Below are 16,637 nucleotides of genomic sequence, written 5' to 3'. Positions count from 1 at the left end.
GTGTCTTCATGCAGTGCAGATTCTTTGGCTGCATTAGGGTTGGGATTCCTAGTGAATTTTCCCCAAGTGCATCATTAATGATTTGACTCCTTACTGCAGGTCTTTGCTCTTGTGTAATATAGGTACTCCTTGACTTACAACAGTTCATTTAGTGACTGTTCAAAATGTCTTAGTGTTCGTTTTTCACACTTAAATAACCGTTGCAGCATCTCCATGTGATGTGATCAAAATTGAGGCGCTTGGCAACTGACTCATACTTGTGACAGTTGTTGTGTCCCAGGGTCATGTGAACACCTTTTGCAACGTCCTTACACTCACTTAATAACCATCTTACTAACCGAACAATGATTCGCTTAACAGCTGTGGCAAGAAAGGTCATAAAATGGGGCAAAGTTCACTTAATAAATGTTTCGCTAAACAACAGAAATTTTGGGCTCAGTTGTGGTTGTGAGTCGAAGGCTATACCTTCTGACCTGTAGGTCCTACCATTGGGCATCATATCTGATTCATTTGAGAGCCTTTCCATAACAATCACAAGGCTTTTACAAAACAGATCTCCAGGTCTAACCTCAACCTACCCCATTTATCCAGGCTTTTTGGATTCAATTATTAATATGCAGTATTAAAGTATTTTAAATTTCTGTGCCACTGCAATTAAGATTCATAGGGATAGATTGTATTCTGCTACCCAGGCGCAGCTGAGGGTTTTAAAGGCCTAGCTTTCTGCAAGTGACGTTTCTAGCTCGCTCAAACTTCCTTAACTAAGTTTCTTGATTAAATCTGATTTGGTTGTTCATTCAACATGCTATATCAGGGGTCTGCAAACTTGGCTCTTTTAAGACTTGTGGACTTCAGCTCCCAGAGTTCCTCCCAGAGCTTTGCTGGCTGAGGAACTCTGGGAGTTAAAGTTCACAAGTCTTAAAAGAGCCAAGTTTGCAGACCCCTGTGCTACATCATAAACAATGTTTTTTTTAGAACTGTATTGCACTGAGTTGGTGTATTGAGACCCATTGAATCATAATGACTAAGTTCACATGAGACGCTGAATCAGATTATGACTTAGCGCAGTATGTAAACCCAGCCATTGTACGGTATATGCAGCATATAATGAAACTATTTAAAGGTTTGAAGAGAGATGATAGAGGAACATAATATAATGGAATGGCCCTTTTTTGTTGCTCTGCAGTCAGCAGCTTTTGGCTGCAACGCTTCACCAATCTGTGTCTTCTGTCAGTTCTACATCTTAGACTTTAAAATCTGCTATGGTCATTGTAGCATTCGAAAAATAGCTTCCGGTAATCAGTGAAAATTATTTTTCAAAGCGGGCTGTAAATAGATCTTCAAACCCCAGATGATATGATATATATTTATCTTTGTGTAGCTGTGGGATTTTTTTTTCTCCCTTTGTATTTAATTGCATTTCTCTCCTTTTCAGCTTCAAGAATGGATCGATTCAGGTTTTTTTCTCCTTCCAACTCATGGTGTCATCCTGAACCAAGCATTGTCAACTCACACTGAGGAAAAGATTTCGCCCAGGAAATAGCTACATTATGGTTTCTTAGGCAACTACCTACAAAATCATTTTCAAAGGACAGAAGGCTGTTATAGAAGGCAACACGTACAGAATTACTTCGTTGTTCTTCATGTTTGCTTTGCTTCCCTTCAAAAACATGTTCATTTTTGGCACTTAAAACTCCCTTTAAAATCCTTTAAAACTTAAGGATGCGTTGATCATTGGCTGAAAAGTTGGCCTGAATCTCAGTGAAATCATCAAGACTGAGTGATCCTGCAAGGAACAAGAATACTTCCTAATCACCTTAACTTAATTGGTGAGCAATCCTGAAATAAAAATGACCTATAATTTAAAACTATTCCAGCTGGGCATTTCTTAAACCTGTTTTGTTGATTTTCTCCAATAACATTGCCATGAATAGGAAATTCATTCTAGAATTCTGCCACATTTGCAATTCAGAAGTTTATCCTAATGACCATGCTAAAACATTTGGCTACTACTTGGGTCTACTGTTTCTTTTCTGCAAATGGTCATATATATTATTCATGTACTAAGTCAGCCCAACAGTTGTTTAATTTTTTTTTCTCAACCTTTTCCAAACCGAACGGATGGGTTCTTAGACTTACCTTAAAAAGGCATTTGTTGTGGTTCAGGAGTACATGTCACCATGTAATACTGCTCACCCTGGAGATGTCTCCAGCTGCACTGTTGACCTTTATATAAAACAAGATATGGCAGTCCAGTGGAACAAGTTTTTTGTTTGTAGTCGGAAGGAGAGATGCCGCCATTTTGGAGTTTTGGAGTATGAAGAAGAATAATTTTTAACTCGGAAGATAGCTGTCAGTTTTGGTCATCTTGTAAACAAACTCACAGTAAGTCTTTAAAATGTTCCTCCTTAGAATTGCAAGCTAGGAAGAAAAACTGTTTGCTAATACAGTAAAAACTAAAAGAATAGCGCACTTGAGAAAAGACGTATTTATAAAGAGCAGTTCCTTACTTTGAATGTGTTGCCTAAATGGGTATGCTGATGGAGTTATTAATTAAATTTATAAGGCTTCTCAACTCAGTGGGATTGTTAGCACTTAGATTGCTTGGAATTTTCTGCTTGATTCCTGTCTTCTACTTCCCTCAGTGTGATGCTTCCAGATATATTGGCCCTGTTCTGCTTAGCATCCCCAGTTAGCCTGCCTTATAGAATTAATCATGCAAACTGGGAATTCTGAAGTTTCAGACCCAGCGTATTTGGGGGAAGGGCTTGCTAATCAGTTCATTTTGAATAGAGATGTACAGTGGTATCTTGGTATTCATCCTTAATTGTTCCTGGGAATGATAGATGCCAAACAATTTTTTCCCATAAGGAATAACATAGTCAGTCATAAGGCAGCAGAAACTGACAAGTTCTAGCTTGTGCATTGAGTACTAAACAAACGATGAGTACTGGGCCAAAATGTTCACTTCAGAATGGGTGAGTACCAGATTGCTTTGAGTTTCAAAGCAATTGAGTACCAAGGTACCACTATATTTTTGCCTTATGGAAAGGCTGAAGGGCCAATGCTGTCTTTCCCCAATGCTTTTATTCTTTTGAGGATAAAGACAGCCAGGATTCTTTTTAAACCTCTTCTGCCAAAGTCAGAACTCCAAAATGAAGAAAAATGTGTATTTTCTTCTCAGCTACTTTAGGTTTGCCAGAAGAGAATTCTACCAAAACCGCTGTTGCTATTATTACACAATACTGTAGGAGTCAAAAGAGAGAAAGCTGCTAATAATAAGGTAGACGGGAATTATACTGGGGTCAAACCCCATTGCCAGTCCTGATTTTATAAAGACAAGAATACCAGCTGAAGCTCTGTAAGATGCTGGGTGAGGAGATTTTATGCCTTTTCTTGGTTTAGTATCGCTGCTTTGTGTTCAAGGCTAAATAGCTGGAATTTTTCTCCTGTCAAGTCGAACACCGGAGGGTGTCAGCATTTTATGTAAGATTCAGATCAAATTTGGTATTTTGGGAATTGCCATCTGTGCTCTTTTTATATAAGGAAGGTTTGCTGCCAAGACTTGTATACAATCTTGTTAGGATTCAGCCTTGATTTTTTTTGGGAGGGGGGATTTGTTTGAAAAAATAATGATATGGCTATGTGATTGTAATATCTAAGTGAATTGCAGTGCAAAGTTTGCTATTATTTGTATTTGTGTTCTCTTTTAACACCTTCAGAATTGCTCCTAAATATTTTCGGAGAATCTTAGAAACCCAAAGGAAAAGAGCTGAGCTGGGTTTATAGCAGTGATGGCTAACCTTTTTGCCATTACATGCCAGGGGGGGGGGTCGCGTGCGCGCGTGCCCACACGCATAATTCTATGCGCCCTGCTCCCATGCATGCACATGTGACTCCCCCCCCTTCGCTCCTGGCAAGTGATGGCCCAGTAGGCCCATTTTTTTCTCCCACCTGGCTCCAGAGCCTCTCTATGAGTCTTAGGAGGGCAAAAACTGCCTCCCCCACCTCCGAGGCCCTCCGGAGGCCAGAAACGGCCCATTTACCAACTTCCGGTTGGACAGGAAGTGATGTTTTTTGCTGTCCCCAGCTTCCAGAGACTCCTAGAGAGCTGAGCTCGCATGCCTGCTGATATGGCTACACGTGCTACTTGTGGCACGTGTGCCATAGGTTCACCATCACGGGTTTATACTGTAGTGCAGATAGTCCTTGACCTGCAGCACTTTGTTTAGTGACTGTTCAAAGTTACAGTGACACTGAAAAAAGGGACTTACAACCTTTTTCACGCTTATCATCATTGCGGCATCCCCATGGTCATGTGATCAAAATTCCTGATGCTTGGCAACTTATGATGGTTGCAGTGTCCCCGGGATCATGTGATCACCTTTTACAACCTTCTGACAAAAGTCATTGGGAAAGTCAGATTCACTTAACAACCGTGTTACAGCCTTAACAACTGCAGTGATTCACTTAACAACTGTGGCAAGAAACAGCGTAAAATGGGGCATGATTCACTTGACAATTGTCTCGCTTAGCAACAGAAAGTTTGGACTCCATTGTAAGGTAGTCCGTAAGTCGAGGACTACCTGTATAGCAAACCCCAAAACCTAAAAAAAGAATCTACTGGTGATTTCTACCTTATCTTTCCTTGTTGCCTGTTGAAGGACAAGAAACTCTTACTTGTTCTTACCTGGATCTTATTTGCTTAAGAGGCTCTTACCTGCATGCCCTGAATTTCAGAGATGGGGTGAAAGATCTTTTTGTGGCTTAAAGGTAAAGGTTACCCTTGCACATATGTGCTAATCATTCCCGACTTTAGGGGGCAATGCTCATCTCCATTTCAAAGCCAAAGAGCCAGCGCTGTCCGAAGACGTCTCCATGGTCATGTGGCCGGCATGACTCAATGCCAAAGGCGCACGGATCGTTGTTACCTTCCCACCAAAGGTGGTCCCTATTTTTCTACTTGTACTTTTTATGTGCTTTCGAACTGCTAGGTTGGCAGAAGCTGGGACAAGTCACGGGAGCTCACCCCATTACGTAGCATTAGGGATTCGAACTGCTGAACTGCCGACCTTTCGATCGACAAGCTGAGCATCTTAGCCACTGAGCCACTGTGTCCCTTTTTTGTGGTTTACTTGCTTGGAAATATCTTTATAAGAATTCGATACAAGGCTTTACTTAAGATTTATGTGAGCTTGGCCTCACCTGCTGCTCTCCATGTATCACGTTATATATCAAACCTATAGTCAAAGGTAGCAATTTTTTGAAGCGGGTGAAATCCAGCAGGTTCTGACAGGTTCTGGAGAACCGGTAGCAGAAATTTTGAACAGTTTGGAGAACCGGCAAATACCACCTCTGGCTGGCCCCAGAATGGGGTGGTAATGGAGATTTTGCAACATCCTTCCCCTGGAGTGGGGTGGGAATGGGGATTTTGCAGTATCCTTCCCCTGGAGTTGGGTGGGAATGGGGATTTTGCAGTATCCTTCCCCTGGAGTGGGGTGGGAATGGAGATTTTGCAACATCCTTCTCCTGGAGTGGGGAGGGAATAGGGATTTTGCAGTATCCTTCTCCTGGAGTGGGGAGGGAATGGGGATTTTGCAGTATACTTCCCCTGGAGTGGGGTGGGAATGGAGATTTTGCAACATCCTTCTCCTGGAGTGGGGAGGGAATAGGGATTTTGCAGTATCCTTCTCCTGGAGTGGGGAGGGAATGGGGATTTTGCAGTATACTTCCCCTGGAGTGGGGTGGGAATGGAGATTTTGCAACATCCTTCTGGAGTAGGGAGGGAATAGGGATTTTGCAGTATCCTTCTCCTGGAGTGGGGAGGGAATGGGGATTTTGCAGTATACTTCCCCTGGAGTGGGGTGGGAATGGAGATTTTGCAACATCCTTCTCCTGGAGTGGGGAGGGAATAGGGATTTTGCAGTATCCTTCCCCTGGAGTGGGGTGGGAATGGAGATTTTGCAACATCCTTCTGGAGTGGGGAGGGAATAGGGATTTTGCAGTATCCTTCCCCTGGAGTGGGGTGGAAATGGAGATTTTGCAGTATCCGTCCCCTGCCATGCCCACCAAGCCACGCCCACCAAGCCACACCAGCCCCGCCAAGCCATGCCCACAGAACCGGTAGTAAAAAAAAATGGATTTCACCACTGGTTTGAAGTTAAAAGATTAGCTAGCTCGTTTATCTTCAAACCATTTCTAACTTCATTGTTCATGAATTTGCCCCTCTTTTGACTAATTAAAGTTGATTATTATGGCTATACGTTTAGTCATCTGGCATCTTCTGTACTGTGTTTTAAGTGCCAGCTTCAGTTATTTTATTTTGTTTGAAAAGAGAGCCTTGCTGGTAGATTATTTTGACTTTGTTCTTTGAGAATTGTTATGAGAGTTTAATTACTCCTCTTGTACATTGGTGCTTTCATTATTTTTGTTCTGCTACTCTTGCTTGATTTTTTTTAATCTAGTAAACTGAATTCTGTTTGTTATGCGGGAGGGGAAACTAATCAAATTTAAAAAGTAGAATAGATTATAGAGAAAAAAATACTTTACGACTTTTGTTTCTAAACCCCTCTATATGCATTGCGTTGCATCAAGAGAAAGGTCCCACAGTTATTTGAGAATTGGTTCACGGAATTCAGTGGTTCTTTTGAGCAGAATTACGTTGTGCTCAGATCCATTTCAGTTAATGCAACTCTTCATTGCAAGAACAAAATAATGCGAAAATATAAGCACTAGAAGGAGAATAAATTATGGAGAACATGCAAATGTAAATCTACATTTATAGAACATCTTGCCAGGGAAAATTGGCCAAGAAACATCCTTACTTACCTTCTATTGACTGGTGAAAAAAACCACTTAGTTTTCTCACTGTTTGGCTGCTTGCCATGCTAATGCTCATAAACATTTATTTAATGCAGTTTTCTATGGATTTTTTAAAAATGCAGCGTTTTATTTGGGGAAAGGAAAGGGCGTTTTATGAGCTATATTTTATGGAAGCACTGATTTATTTCTCTTGTGTAGAAACTTGGCTGATACCTCAATGTAACAATAAAAACAATAATTATTCTGATGTGCCGGCAGGCCAGGCCAGTTTATAGAAGGCGCAATGCAAATAACGTTTGTGCAATTTATCGTCCTTGTTCTATACTCCACTCTACTTCAACTGATGTCAGTTTTCCATTTGAGCTGAACTTCTGGCACATGGTGAAAAGCTGTAAAAAAGAGAGACGGAATTAAAAAAAAAAAATCAAACGCCACAGTATGGTAAGAGCTCACATCCACTCTGCCCCTTAATTGGCACCTCCAGTTTAACTGTAAGCGATTAGTTGCTAAATTACTTATAAGCAAGTTTCTGACTTAGACAAAACGAGGGGTGTTTTTTTAATTAAAAATATCAATGCTGGGCTCCTTTAAGAAGGAAGAAAATATGTGTTGCAGTGTGTCACATATATAATTTATGCTCTTTGGTTTCTCCTAGCAGCAAGTGAGTGGGTGGGTAGGGGAAACATATCCTTGGGAGGAAGGGAGCTGTTAAATCATTCGGCTGGTTTAATGATTCAGCCTCTTGGCAACTTGTTGAAAGTGTTCTGCGTGCTCGTTTCAACTTACAAGAAATCAATACCGTATGCATGAGTAAACCATCTTGACACAAGAGGATGTTTAAGATATAGTTCTGTGTACTTTCCCTCTTAAACAGAAGCAGGGCTAGCTTTCTGGAAAAGGAAACACATGTCTTCACAGCTGCCTTGCTCGCTCTTTTCTTCTGTTGTAGTCAGAGCTAGGGGTGGCCTGTTGAATAAAGCAGGATTGGGACAGGTGAACCCTCCAGATGTAGCTGGGCTACAGTTCCAGAGTAACCTCAGCTCTGGTCAAGGATGAAGGATGTTGAATCTCAGCAGCATCTGGAACTTTGCCAGTTTCTCCCACCCTCTCCTCTTCCTGGAGAAGAGCTTGAGTTGGACTAAAGGGGTTATAAGTTCTCAGAATAGTTGGGAAAATACAGATATTTTCTGGATGTATAACTTCAAACGGCTGGCTAGGGCTTAACCTGTTGAATTGCTGATGTGACCCGACAGAGGGGGAAATCTGTGGGAGATTCCTGGTGGGGTCCTTGAGTTCACCATTTCTAAAAACGTTAGTGGGTGATGAGAAAAGGTTTTCTCTGCCAGAAATTGCAAAGCCAACAGCTAGTTAGCACTGACTCAATTTCTGCATGTTGGCCGGGACTTCCATTTCATTTTTGGAGGGCACCAAGCTGCATAAAGTGATAAAAATAATGCTATATGGATAGTATTCATTCAATCATCAGTCATAACATAAATGTTCCCCCTCCCCCAGGCAGTTATTTATTCATATCATTTTTCCCTGTACAGGTAGTCCTCATTTAACAAAACACAATTGGGACTGGTAACTCCATCGCTAAATGGCACAGTCATTAAGTAAAATGTCATATTTTTGCAAATGGCTACACTGACTTCAGTGTCAGTTTGGACTGTGGTTGTTAAGTAAATCACTTAGAGGTTGTTAAGTGGGACATCTTGTGACTGTGAACTCTTGAATTCCTGTGGGTTTCCCCACTGACTTTTATTTCTGGTCATCTCTTGTATATCTGTGAACAAGTTTCAATTCTTGAAAAATCTTCATAATGAAATTAAATCGAAACTGGCCTGCATTTACAGCCATTTCCAATGTTTTGTAGTCGTGATTACCATTTACAACATTTTTTGCTGAAACCTTGTTTTTACTTCTGGTTTCCAGCAAAAATCATTCATGGTGAACAATGGGTTCATTAAATGACCGTGCCATTCACTTAATTGCTGCCACAAAAGTAAAATCAGGTCAGTCACATGACCTGCTTTATGACTACATCATGACTTACAGCCATAATTAGCAGGCTCAATAACAATCATAAGTCAAGGACTATCTGTATAAGAGGATATTGTTGGAACATAAAAACTGCTGGGCTGGATCAGTGACTGATCTAGTCAACATTCTTTGACCATGTACTAAGCATGGCTTAGCGTTATTCATAAGTGAAATATCTACCTTACAAACATAAGTAAAGTATCTACCTTAAATAGCAAACTATAGCTAGGTGTGACTTGTTATGTCCTCCCTTGGATTTGTAATCAAAGCATTGGGATGTCTAAATCTCCCAGGATGTTAGTTTTTGAGTCAAGCTTCATTCCTGATAAACTTGTAGACATGCTTTTAGAATAGAATAGAATAGAATAGAATAGAATAGAATAGAATAGAATAGAATAGAATAGAATTCTTCATTAGCCAAGTGTGATTAGACACACAAGGAATTTATCTCTGGTGCATAAACTCTACATACAAGCAGCAAGTGATAAATCATGATTATAATCATAAAATATAATCATAAATCATAAGTTAAAACAATGATATTCATAGGATACTAAATAAGCAGTCAAATAAATCATACTAGGATACTAAACAAAACAATGTAAATTGTAAGATACAAGCAACAAACTTGTAGTCATAAGAAGATAAGGAGATTTGTTGTTAGTTGTGAAGTCATTTCCGACCCATCGCGATCCCATGGACAACTTTCCTGCAGGCCTTCCTGTCCTCTACCATCCCCCAGAGTCCATTTAAGCTCACGCCGACTGCTTCAGTGACTCCATCCAGCCACCTTGTTCTCTGTCATCTCCTTCATTTGCCCTCAATCTTTCCCAGCATTCGGCTCTTCTCCAGTGAGTCCTTCCTTCTCATTAGGTGGCCAAAGTATTTGAGTTTCCTCTTCAGGATTTGGCCTTCTAAAGAGCAGTCAGGGTTGATCTCCTCTAGGACTGACCAGTTGGATTGCCTTGCAGTCCAAGGGATTTGCAGGAGTCTTCTCCAGCACCATAGATCAAAGGCCTCAATTCTTTGACGCTCAGCCTTCCTTATGGTAAAAATAATAAAGATAAGTAATAGGAAAGATGAGAAGAATAATAGCAATACAAATAGTTTGATAGCGTTGAGGGAATTAGTTGTTTAGCAGAGTGATGGCATGAGGGGAAAAACTGTCCTTGTGTCTAGTTGATTTGGCATGCAATGCCTTGTAGCGTCTTGAGGGAAGAAGTTGAAACAGTTTATGTCCAGGATGCGAGGGGTCTGTAGATATATTTTCCCAGCCCTCTTTCTGGCTTGTACAGTATACAGGTATTATAAATATTATATTATATTATACTATACTTTATACTTTATAATAAAATGCCACTGGGCTGCCTTCTGGGGTGTCTTTACTACTTCCAAATTTGGCATATAGCCTTGGGATTTCCTGGTGGTCTCCTAGCAGATTACTAGCCAGTTCTGCTCAACCTTATGAGATTAACTGAGGGTAACCCAACAGAGATAAAGGAATGGTTTCGTAGATGTGGCTTTATATCTGGAGTCTACACAGGAATTGATTCTTCCTGTCTTGTTTTGCATGACATGTTGGACGACGTTAAGAAAATCTATTCAAATCAGGTGGTGATGATAAGACATTAGGCTGTCCCATAACCTGGACCATAATTCAGGTTGAGATAACATGCTCAGCCAGCTATGGCATTGATGTATGGGGCTGTGTGGATATAGTCTCTCTCATACAGTAGCCAAGCGTGTAGACATTATTTTCATGTTCCTCAACCCTTGGTATTCAGATATGGGTAGTCTTTGACTTAGGACCACAATTGAGCCGAAAATTTATGTTGGGCTGAATTGTTAAGTGAATTTTGCCCCATTTTACGACCTTTCTTGCCACAGTTGTTAAGTGAATCACTGCAGTAGTTAATAAATTAGTACCCTGTTGTTAAGGTGAATCTGGCTTCCCTCTTGACTTCATTTGTCAGAAGGCCGCAAAAGGGGCCTTGGGACACATCAATGGTCATAAGTATGAACTAAAATTTGATCTCATGGGGAATGGAGCAAAGGTCATAACTGTGAAAAATGGTCATAAGTCACTTTTTTCATTGCCCTTCTACCTTGGAACGATCACTAAATGAACTGTTGTAAGTGGAAGACGACCTGTACATTATTAGAAAAGGGTTCATCACATTCAGGAGCAGTTTGGCAGTAGAAGGAATGACTCAGAGGATTGGGTCTCCGTTTCATTCAATGTGTTCCACAAACTTCTGGACAGTAAAGTATCAGAGATGCCTACACTGAGCAGGAGTTTGGACTCCATAGCTTCAAGGACCCTTTCTGATTCCGAGAACCTAGGATTCCAGAAGATAACGTCCCAACTGGGTTACAACTTTTTCTCCTGAAATCCAATTTCCTTTGTCTCTGACTATGTAAACCGAAATGAGCAAAGGTCTCTTCTTTTTTGTTCAAAGACTTGCAATAATGGCACAGAAAATTACAGAAAAGTCAGATTTTGATTGAATGTTAGCCTCTCCTCTGGCTGGAATCGTTCAAGCAGAGGCTGAATCTGTCAAGAGATGCTTTTATTTGAATAGAGCCTGGACTTTGAGACCTCAGTGGCCCCCTCCCAACTGAAGGATTGGTATGTGTTGCATATAGAAAGCAATAACCACCTATCTACAGGTAATCCTAATTTAGCAACTGCCTCTATTAGTAACCATTCAGCATTACGACGGTCCTTGCATCTATGACCTTCATAAATCTGTAAAGCAAACAAAAGCTGAAATAAGATTTTAAGCACAGTGGCAGTTTCACTTAGTGACCACGAGCCGGCTTAGCCTAGCGCAGGGCTGTCAAACTCCTGGCCTACAGGCCAGATGCATCACATGCTGGCCATGCCGGGTTTAGCGAATGGGAAAAAAGTCCCGATATGTCATGTGACACCCCTGGCCTAGTAGTTCGTTCACAATCCGAATTTACTGACCTCTTCACTTAACGACCAAGTTGCTGGTCACAATTGTGGTTTGCTACATGTTGGCTAAGTAATAAGTCAATAAGGCCTCTGTGGCTCAGACTGGTAAGACAGTCTGTTATTAACACAGCTGCCTGCAATTACTGCAGGTTCTAGTCCCACCAGGCCCAAGGTTGACTCAGCCTTCCATCCTTTATAAGGTAGGTAAAGTGAGGACCCAGATTGTTGGGGGCAATAAGTTGACTTTGTATATAAATATACAAATAGGATGAAGACTATTGCTAACATAGTGTAAGCCGCCCTGAGTCTTCGGAGAAGGGCGGGATATAAATGCAAATTAAAAAAAAAACTATTGCTGTCCAAATTGGTGGATAGGTAGTGACATATTTGTGATAGCAAATTCTACAGCTGAATTAGATACTCTGTCTATCTCACTTAAGTTACGTTCTAGTCAGCTTCCCCCTAATAGCCCCTGTTTGTGAGTTTTATAACTCTTGGCTTTTCTTCAGGATTACTGAAAACAGAATCCCAGTGGATCAATAAATAGGTTTCATTCTCCACCTCTTTTTTGCTTTCTACTTACACTTTATATTGCCTGGTGCTCTTGTTATTTTTATTTTTTCATCTTTCTTTTCTGGCTCTAAGACTGCTTTGGCAAGATATTAGAATAATAATGGATTGTTTTGGAAAATGTTCCTGCTGTATCATAGTACATTCCGAGAAGAAAGGAAACAATGATTTATATTTCGCCATAAAAAGAAAAAAGAATACTTCAGTTGCTCTCAGTGATGGATTTTCTTTTGATTAGGATTTTGTTTGGGGGGAGGTGTAAAAATAATTATGAAGGACAATAAATGAATATGACTCAGTATTAAAACTGATCATTTCCCAATATGAAAGAAGGCATGAACAGATCGAATAGAAACCATTGTTGTGTATTCTTTTTCAAGTTGCTGCTCATACAGACTTTTTTCCATCCACATTTCTGTGCTAGGCCTCCTCCTGCCATGCAGCCTGCGATCTGAACCAACTTGAACCAAGTCTTCTTATACAGCCAAATTAGCCTGCTGTGAATATCAAAGTTAGTGGTTTACCCAGTCACAGTCTTCGTTGGTAACAGTAGTCAGCATTCCCTTAAATTAATTTTTACTTCTGGAAACCACAAAAGCATCAATATGGAAGTGGTTAGCCATTCCTTTCTTTAAAGTTTTTTTTAAAAAAACTTTCGAAGCTACAGTACCGTACAGCCCTGGTATTTCCTGGTGACCTATCCAAAAATTAAACCAAGCCCATCTCTGCATACTTTGTCAGCCAGCCACCTGGACAACATTATTAGTATTGAGCTGAAAAATCTTGACCCTACATTCTCAGTAGCTGCTCTTCATTTATGAGAATTCACTTTTCTGCCCTAGGTAAAACAAGTCATACTTTTTAAATGTGGAAGGGAGGGGCTTTGTGTCCCAGGAAACCCAAATAAATCAGTAGATTTTAACATTTGCTTTCATGCACTTACTCATCTCGATGTTTTTTTGGACACAACAATCTTTCCTAGTCCTTCTGTTGTGAAATCACTTGGCTTGAGAAACAAAGTAATATATTTTGCACAAAGGGAAGTAGCCTGGTTTGCCTTTTCCGATTAGTATCAAATGTGTTTTTGACCCTACCTAGGGACTGCATTTTCTGTTCCCATAAAAAAAAATTTTTTCTTAGTAATGTTCACTTGATTTATGCAGGAAATGGGTTCATACAGATACCAGTTAGCACCAATTTAATGACATAGAATGCAGTTCTTTCAGATTAATAGCTCGGTGGTTATGTTTTATGGCAGGTTCACCGTCATAACTCTAATCAAACCTAGCATCGTGCTGAAATGAATCTTCTAGTGTGCAAGATAAATTGAGACACGAAAGATTTCCTGCAGCACAACATAATCTATGCATTAATTTCTTGTTAAACCCAATACATGTTTCTGCATTCAGCATGAAGCTATTCTGCTAACCAGGCACCAGTTAATTTGTGGCAGAGAAATTGATTTGCCATTATTTCTCGAAAACGAACACGCAAACGAACCCTGCATCTCTTTGGAATGTAGTAGGGAAACAAGAGTCAGTTTTCACCGACGCGTTTAATTGTTCAGATGTTTTTGCAAATTTCTGCCTATTTGTTTTTGTTCTGCTCTTGGTAAGATGTCTGGCTTCCAGATCAAGAGCTCAAATGAAGCTCCCACTGGTGGCCTTGGTTACTTAAGAGATAACAGAGGGTAGAACATTTAGTTGTGTATGCCAACATTTTTAAACAAGAAAAGCAATGTGGTGGCCTTGAAATTGTGTTGTGGAACATGAGAAAGTACATCTTGTGATTGTACGATATAATAAGGTATAAACTCCATTATCTCATTGTGTTGGTTGTTTCCATGTTTTCTCAACCACGTTTAAAAGTTTTTTTTAAAAAAACTTTCGAAGCTACAGTACCGTACAGCCCTGGTATTTCCTGGTGACCTATCCAAAAATTAAACCAAGCCCATCTCTGCATACTTTGTCAGCCAGCCACCTGGACAACATTATTAGTATTGAGCTGAAAAATCTTGACCCTACATTCTCAGTAGCTGCTCTTCATTTATGAGAATTCACTTTTCTGCCCTAGGTAAAACAAGTCATACTTTTTAAATGTGGAAGGGAGGGGCTTTGTGTCCCAGGAAACCCAAATAAATCAGTAGATTTTAACATTTGCTTTCATGCACTTACTCATCTCGATGTTTTTTTGGACACAACAATCTTTCCTAGTCCTTCTGTTGTGAAATCACTTGGCTTGAGAAACAAAGTAATATATTTTGCACAAAGGGAAGTAGCCTGGTTTGCCTTTTCCGATTAGTATCAAATGTGTTTTTGACCCTACCTAGGGACTGCATTTTCTGTTCCCATAAAAAAAAATTTTTTCTTAGTAATGTTCACTTGATTTATGCAGGAAATGGGTTCATACAGATACCAGTTAGCACCAATTTAATGACATAGAATGCAGTTCTTTCAGATTAATAGCTCGGTGGTTATGTTTTATGGCAGGTTCACCGTCATAACTCTAATCAAACCTAGCATCGTGCTGAAATGAATCTTCTAGTGTGCAAGATAAATTGAGACACGAAAGATTTCCTGCAGCACAACATAATCTATGCATTAATTTCTTGTTAAACCCAATACATGTTTCTGCATTCAGCATGAAGCTATTCTGCTAACCAGGCACCAGTTAATTTGTGGCAGAGAAATTGATTTGCCATTATTTCTCGAAAACGAACACGCAAACGAACCCTGCATCTCTTTGGAATGTAGTAGGGAAACAAGAGTCAGTTTTCACCGACGCGTTTAATTGTTCAGATGTTTTTGCAAATTTCTGCCTATTTGTTTTTGTTCTGCTCTTGGTAAGATGTCTGGCTTCCAGATCAAGAGCTCAAATGAAGCTCCCACTGGTGGCCTTGGTTACTTAAGAGATAACAGAGGGTAGAACATTTAGTTGTGTATGCCAACATTTTTAAACAAGAAAAGCAATGTGGTGGCCTTGAAATTGTGTTGTGGAACATGAGAAAGTACATCTTGTGATTGTACGATATAATAAGGTATAAACTCCATTATCTCATTGTGTTGGTTGTTTCCATGTTTTCTCAACCACGTTTAAAAGTTTTCTCCTACTGTACATAGTAAAGTGAGAAGAAAGAATTTCATTCTTTCTGACCCACTGTCAAAACAAAAAAATATAAAAGCTGAAGGGAAAAATGTCCTTAGGGTCCCCCCCCCCCCGCAAAAGGGATTTAAAAGAGAGGGACAGAAATGATAATAATTCAGCACATATTCAAATGAGTGCAACACTCCAATTTCCTTTCTTCATAACAGTTTTCAGCGCATGGTCAAAGACATTTCCCATTAGGAATTTTTTGATCTGAAAGTATTCAAAGCAAAGGCTATTTTGCTGCTTTTGGTGGAAGTCACTCCCTCCCATTGCAAGTAGCTCCATACAGGCAGAATCAGTTATGGATAGTTTTTTAATCTATACAATTCCGGGAGAAAGCAGTACAGTCAGGCAAACTAAGGTCACAATTATATCTGTCTGTCTGTCTGTCTGTCTGTCTGTCTACCTACCTATCCCTCAGAGATGGGCTCTACGCAGTGAGGTCCTATTCCTAACTTTTGGGTGGCAAACCATAAACAACCTCTCATTACAGAGCCAAATAGTTTAAACAGAATCTCACCTTTCCTGTAATTTGAATCCATTATTTTGTGTCTTACACTTTGTGAGCTAAAGAGAACAGAACTGACCTGTGTAACAACTTGTCCGGTAATTGAGTTGCTATTATATCTGTTCCTCAGTCTTTTCTTCTCAGGGCTAAATATTCTATTTCCTGCAGTCTTTATTCATAGGGCAGTTTCTAATCCCTTGATCGACCTTGGCCTTCTTTGAACCTGTTCCAGTTTTTTCTGAATAATTCCAAAGGCATGCACCCAGAACTGGACATAGTACTTCAGCTAGAATCAGCTTTAAATAAAGCCAGATTATGGAGTGAACTTGATAAAAATTGTTATATTTGTTCTGTAAAGAACACTTGTGTTCTGAAGATACTTTAAACAGGGTGATTTAAATGTGGTGGTCTACTCATAGGTTGCATGCTTAGAGGGAAAATGACTAGTATTTCCAATGCATTCCTTTATATTACAAAGGATGAGCTTTAATCGAGTGAGCTTGCTCAAAATGTATTCTTGTCAAAAATTTTCTCTCCTCATATCTGCTGATATTGATGAAGGAGGAGGCATTTTTGGCTGCAGTATTT

General features: G+C 40.0%; 1 protein-coding gene across 10 annotated transcripts in view; it reads left to right on the top strand.

Moving 5' to 3' along the window:
* Positions 1–16,637, top strand: part of LOC131201789 (uncharacterized) — a 169,899-nt gene that overhangs the window by 26,400 nt on the left and 126,862 nt on the right. For 7 of the 10 annotated variants that reach the window (XR_009156010.1, XR_009156005.1, XR_009156009.1 and 4 more), the window contains exon 3: positions 1,436–2,385. Coding sequence is in view for 1 of the 10 variants with exons in the window: in XM_058190001.1 (XP_058045984.1) it covers positions 1,436–1,543 (108 nt within the window). In the remaining 9 variants the exon portion in view is untranslated. Of the gene's footprint in view, positions 1–1,435; positions 14,126–16,637 lie in introns of those variants that run through there. The other 3 variants (XR_009156011.1, XR_009156007.1, XM_058190001.1) reach the window with 3 other exon arrangements.

This window comes from Ahaetulla prasina, chromosome 7 (genome assembly GCF_028640845.1).
Source record: "Ahaetulla prasina isolate Xishuangbanna chromosome 7, ASM2864084v1, whole genome shotgun sequence".
Classification (NCBI taxonomy): domain Eukaryota; kingdom Metazoa; phylum Chordata; class Lepidosauria; order Squamata; family Colubridae; genus Ahaetulla; species Ahaetulla prasina.
This window is presented reverse-complemented; position numbering and strand designations above follow the sequence as displayed.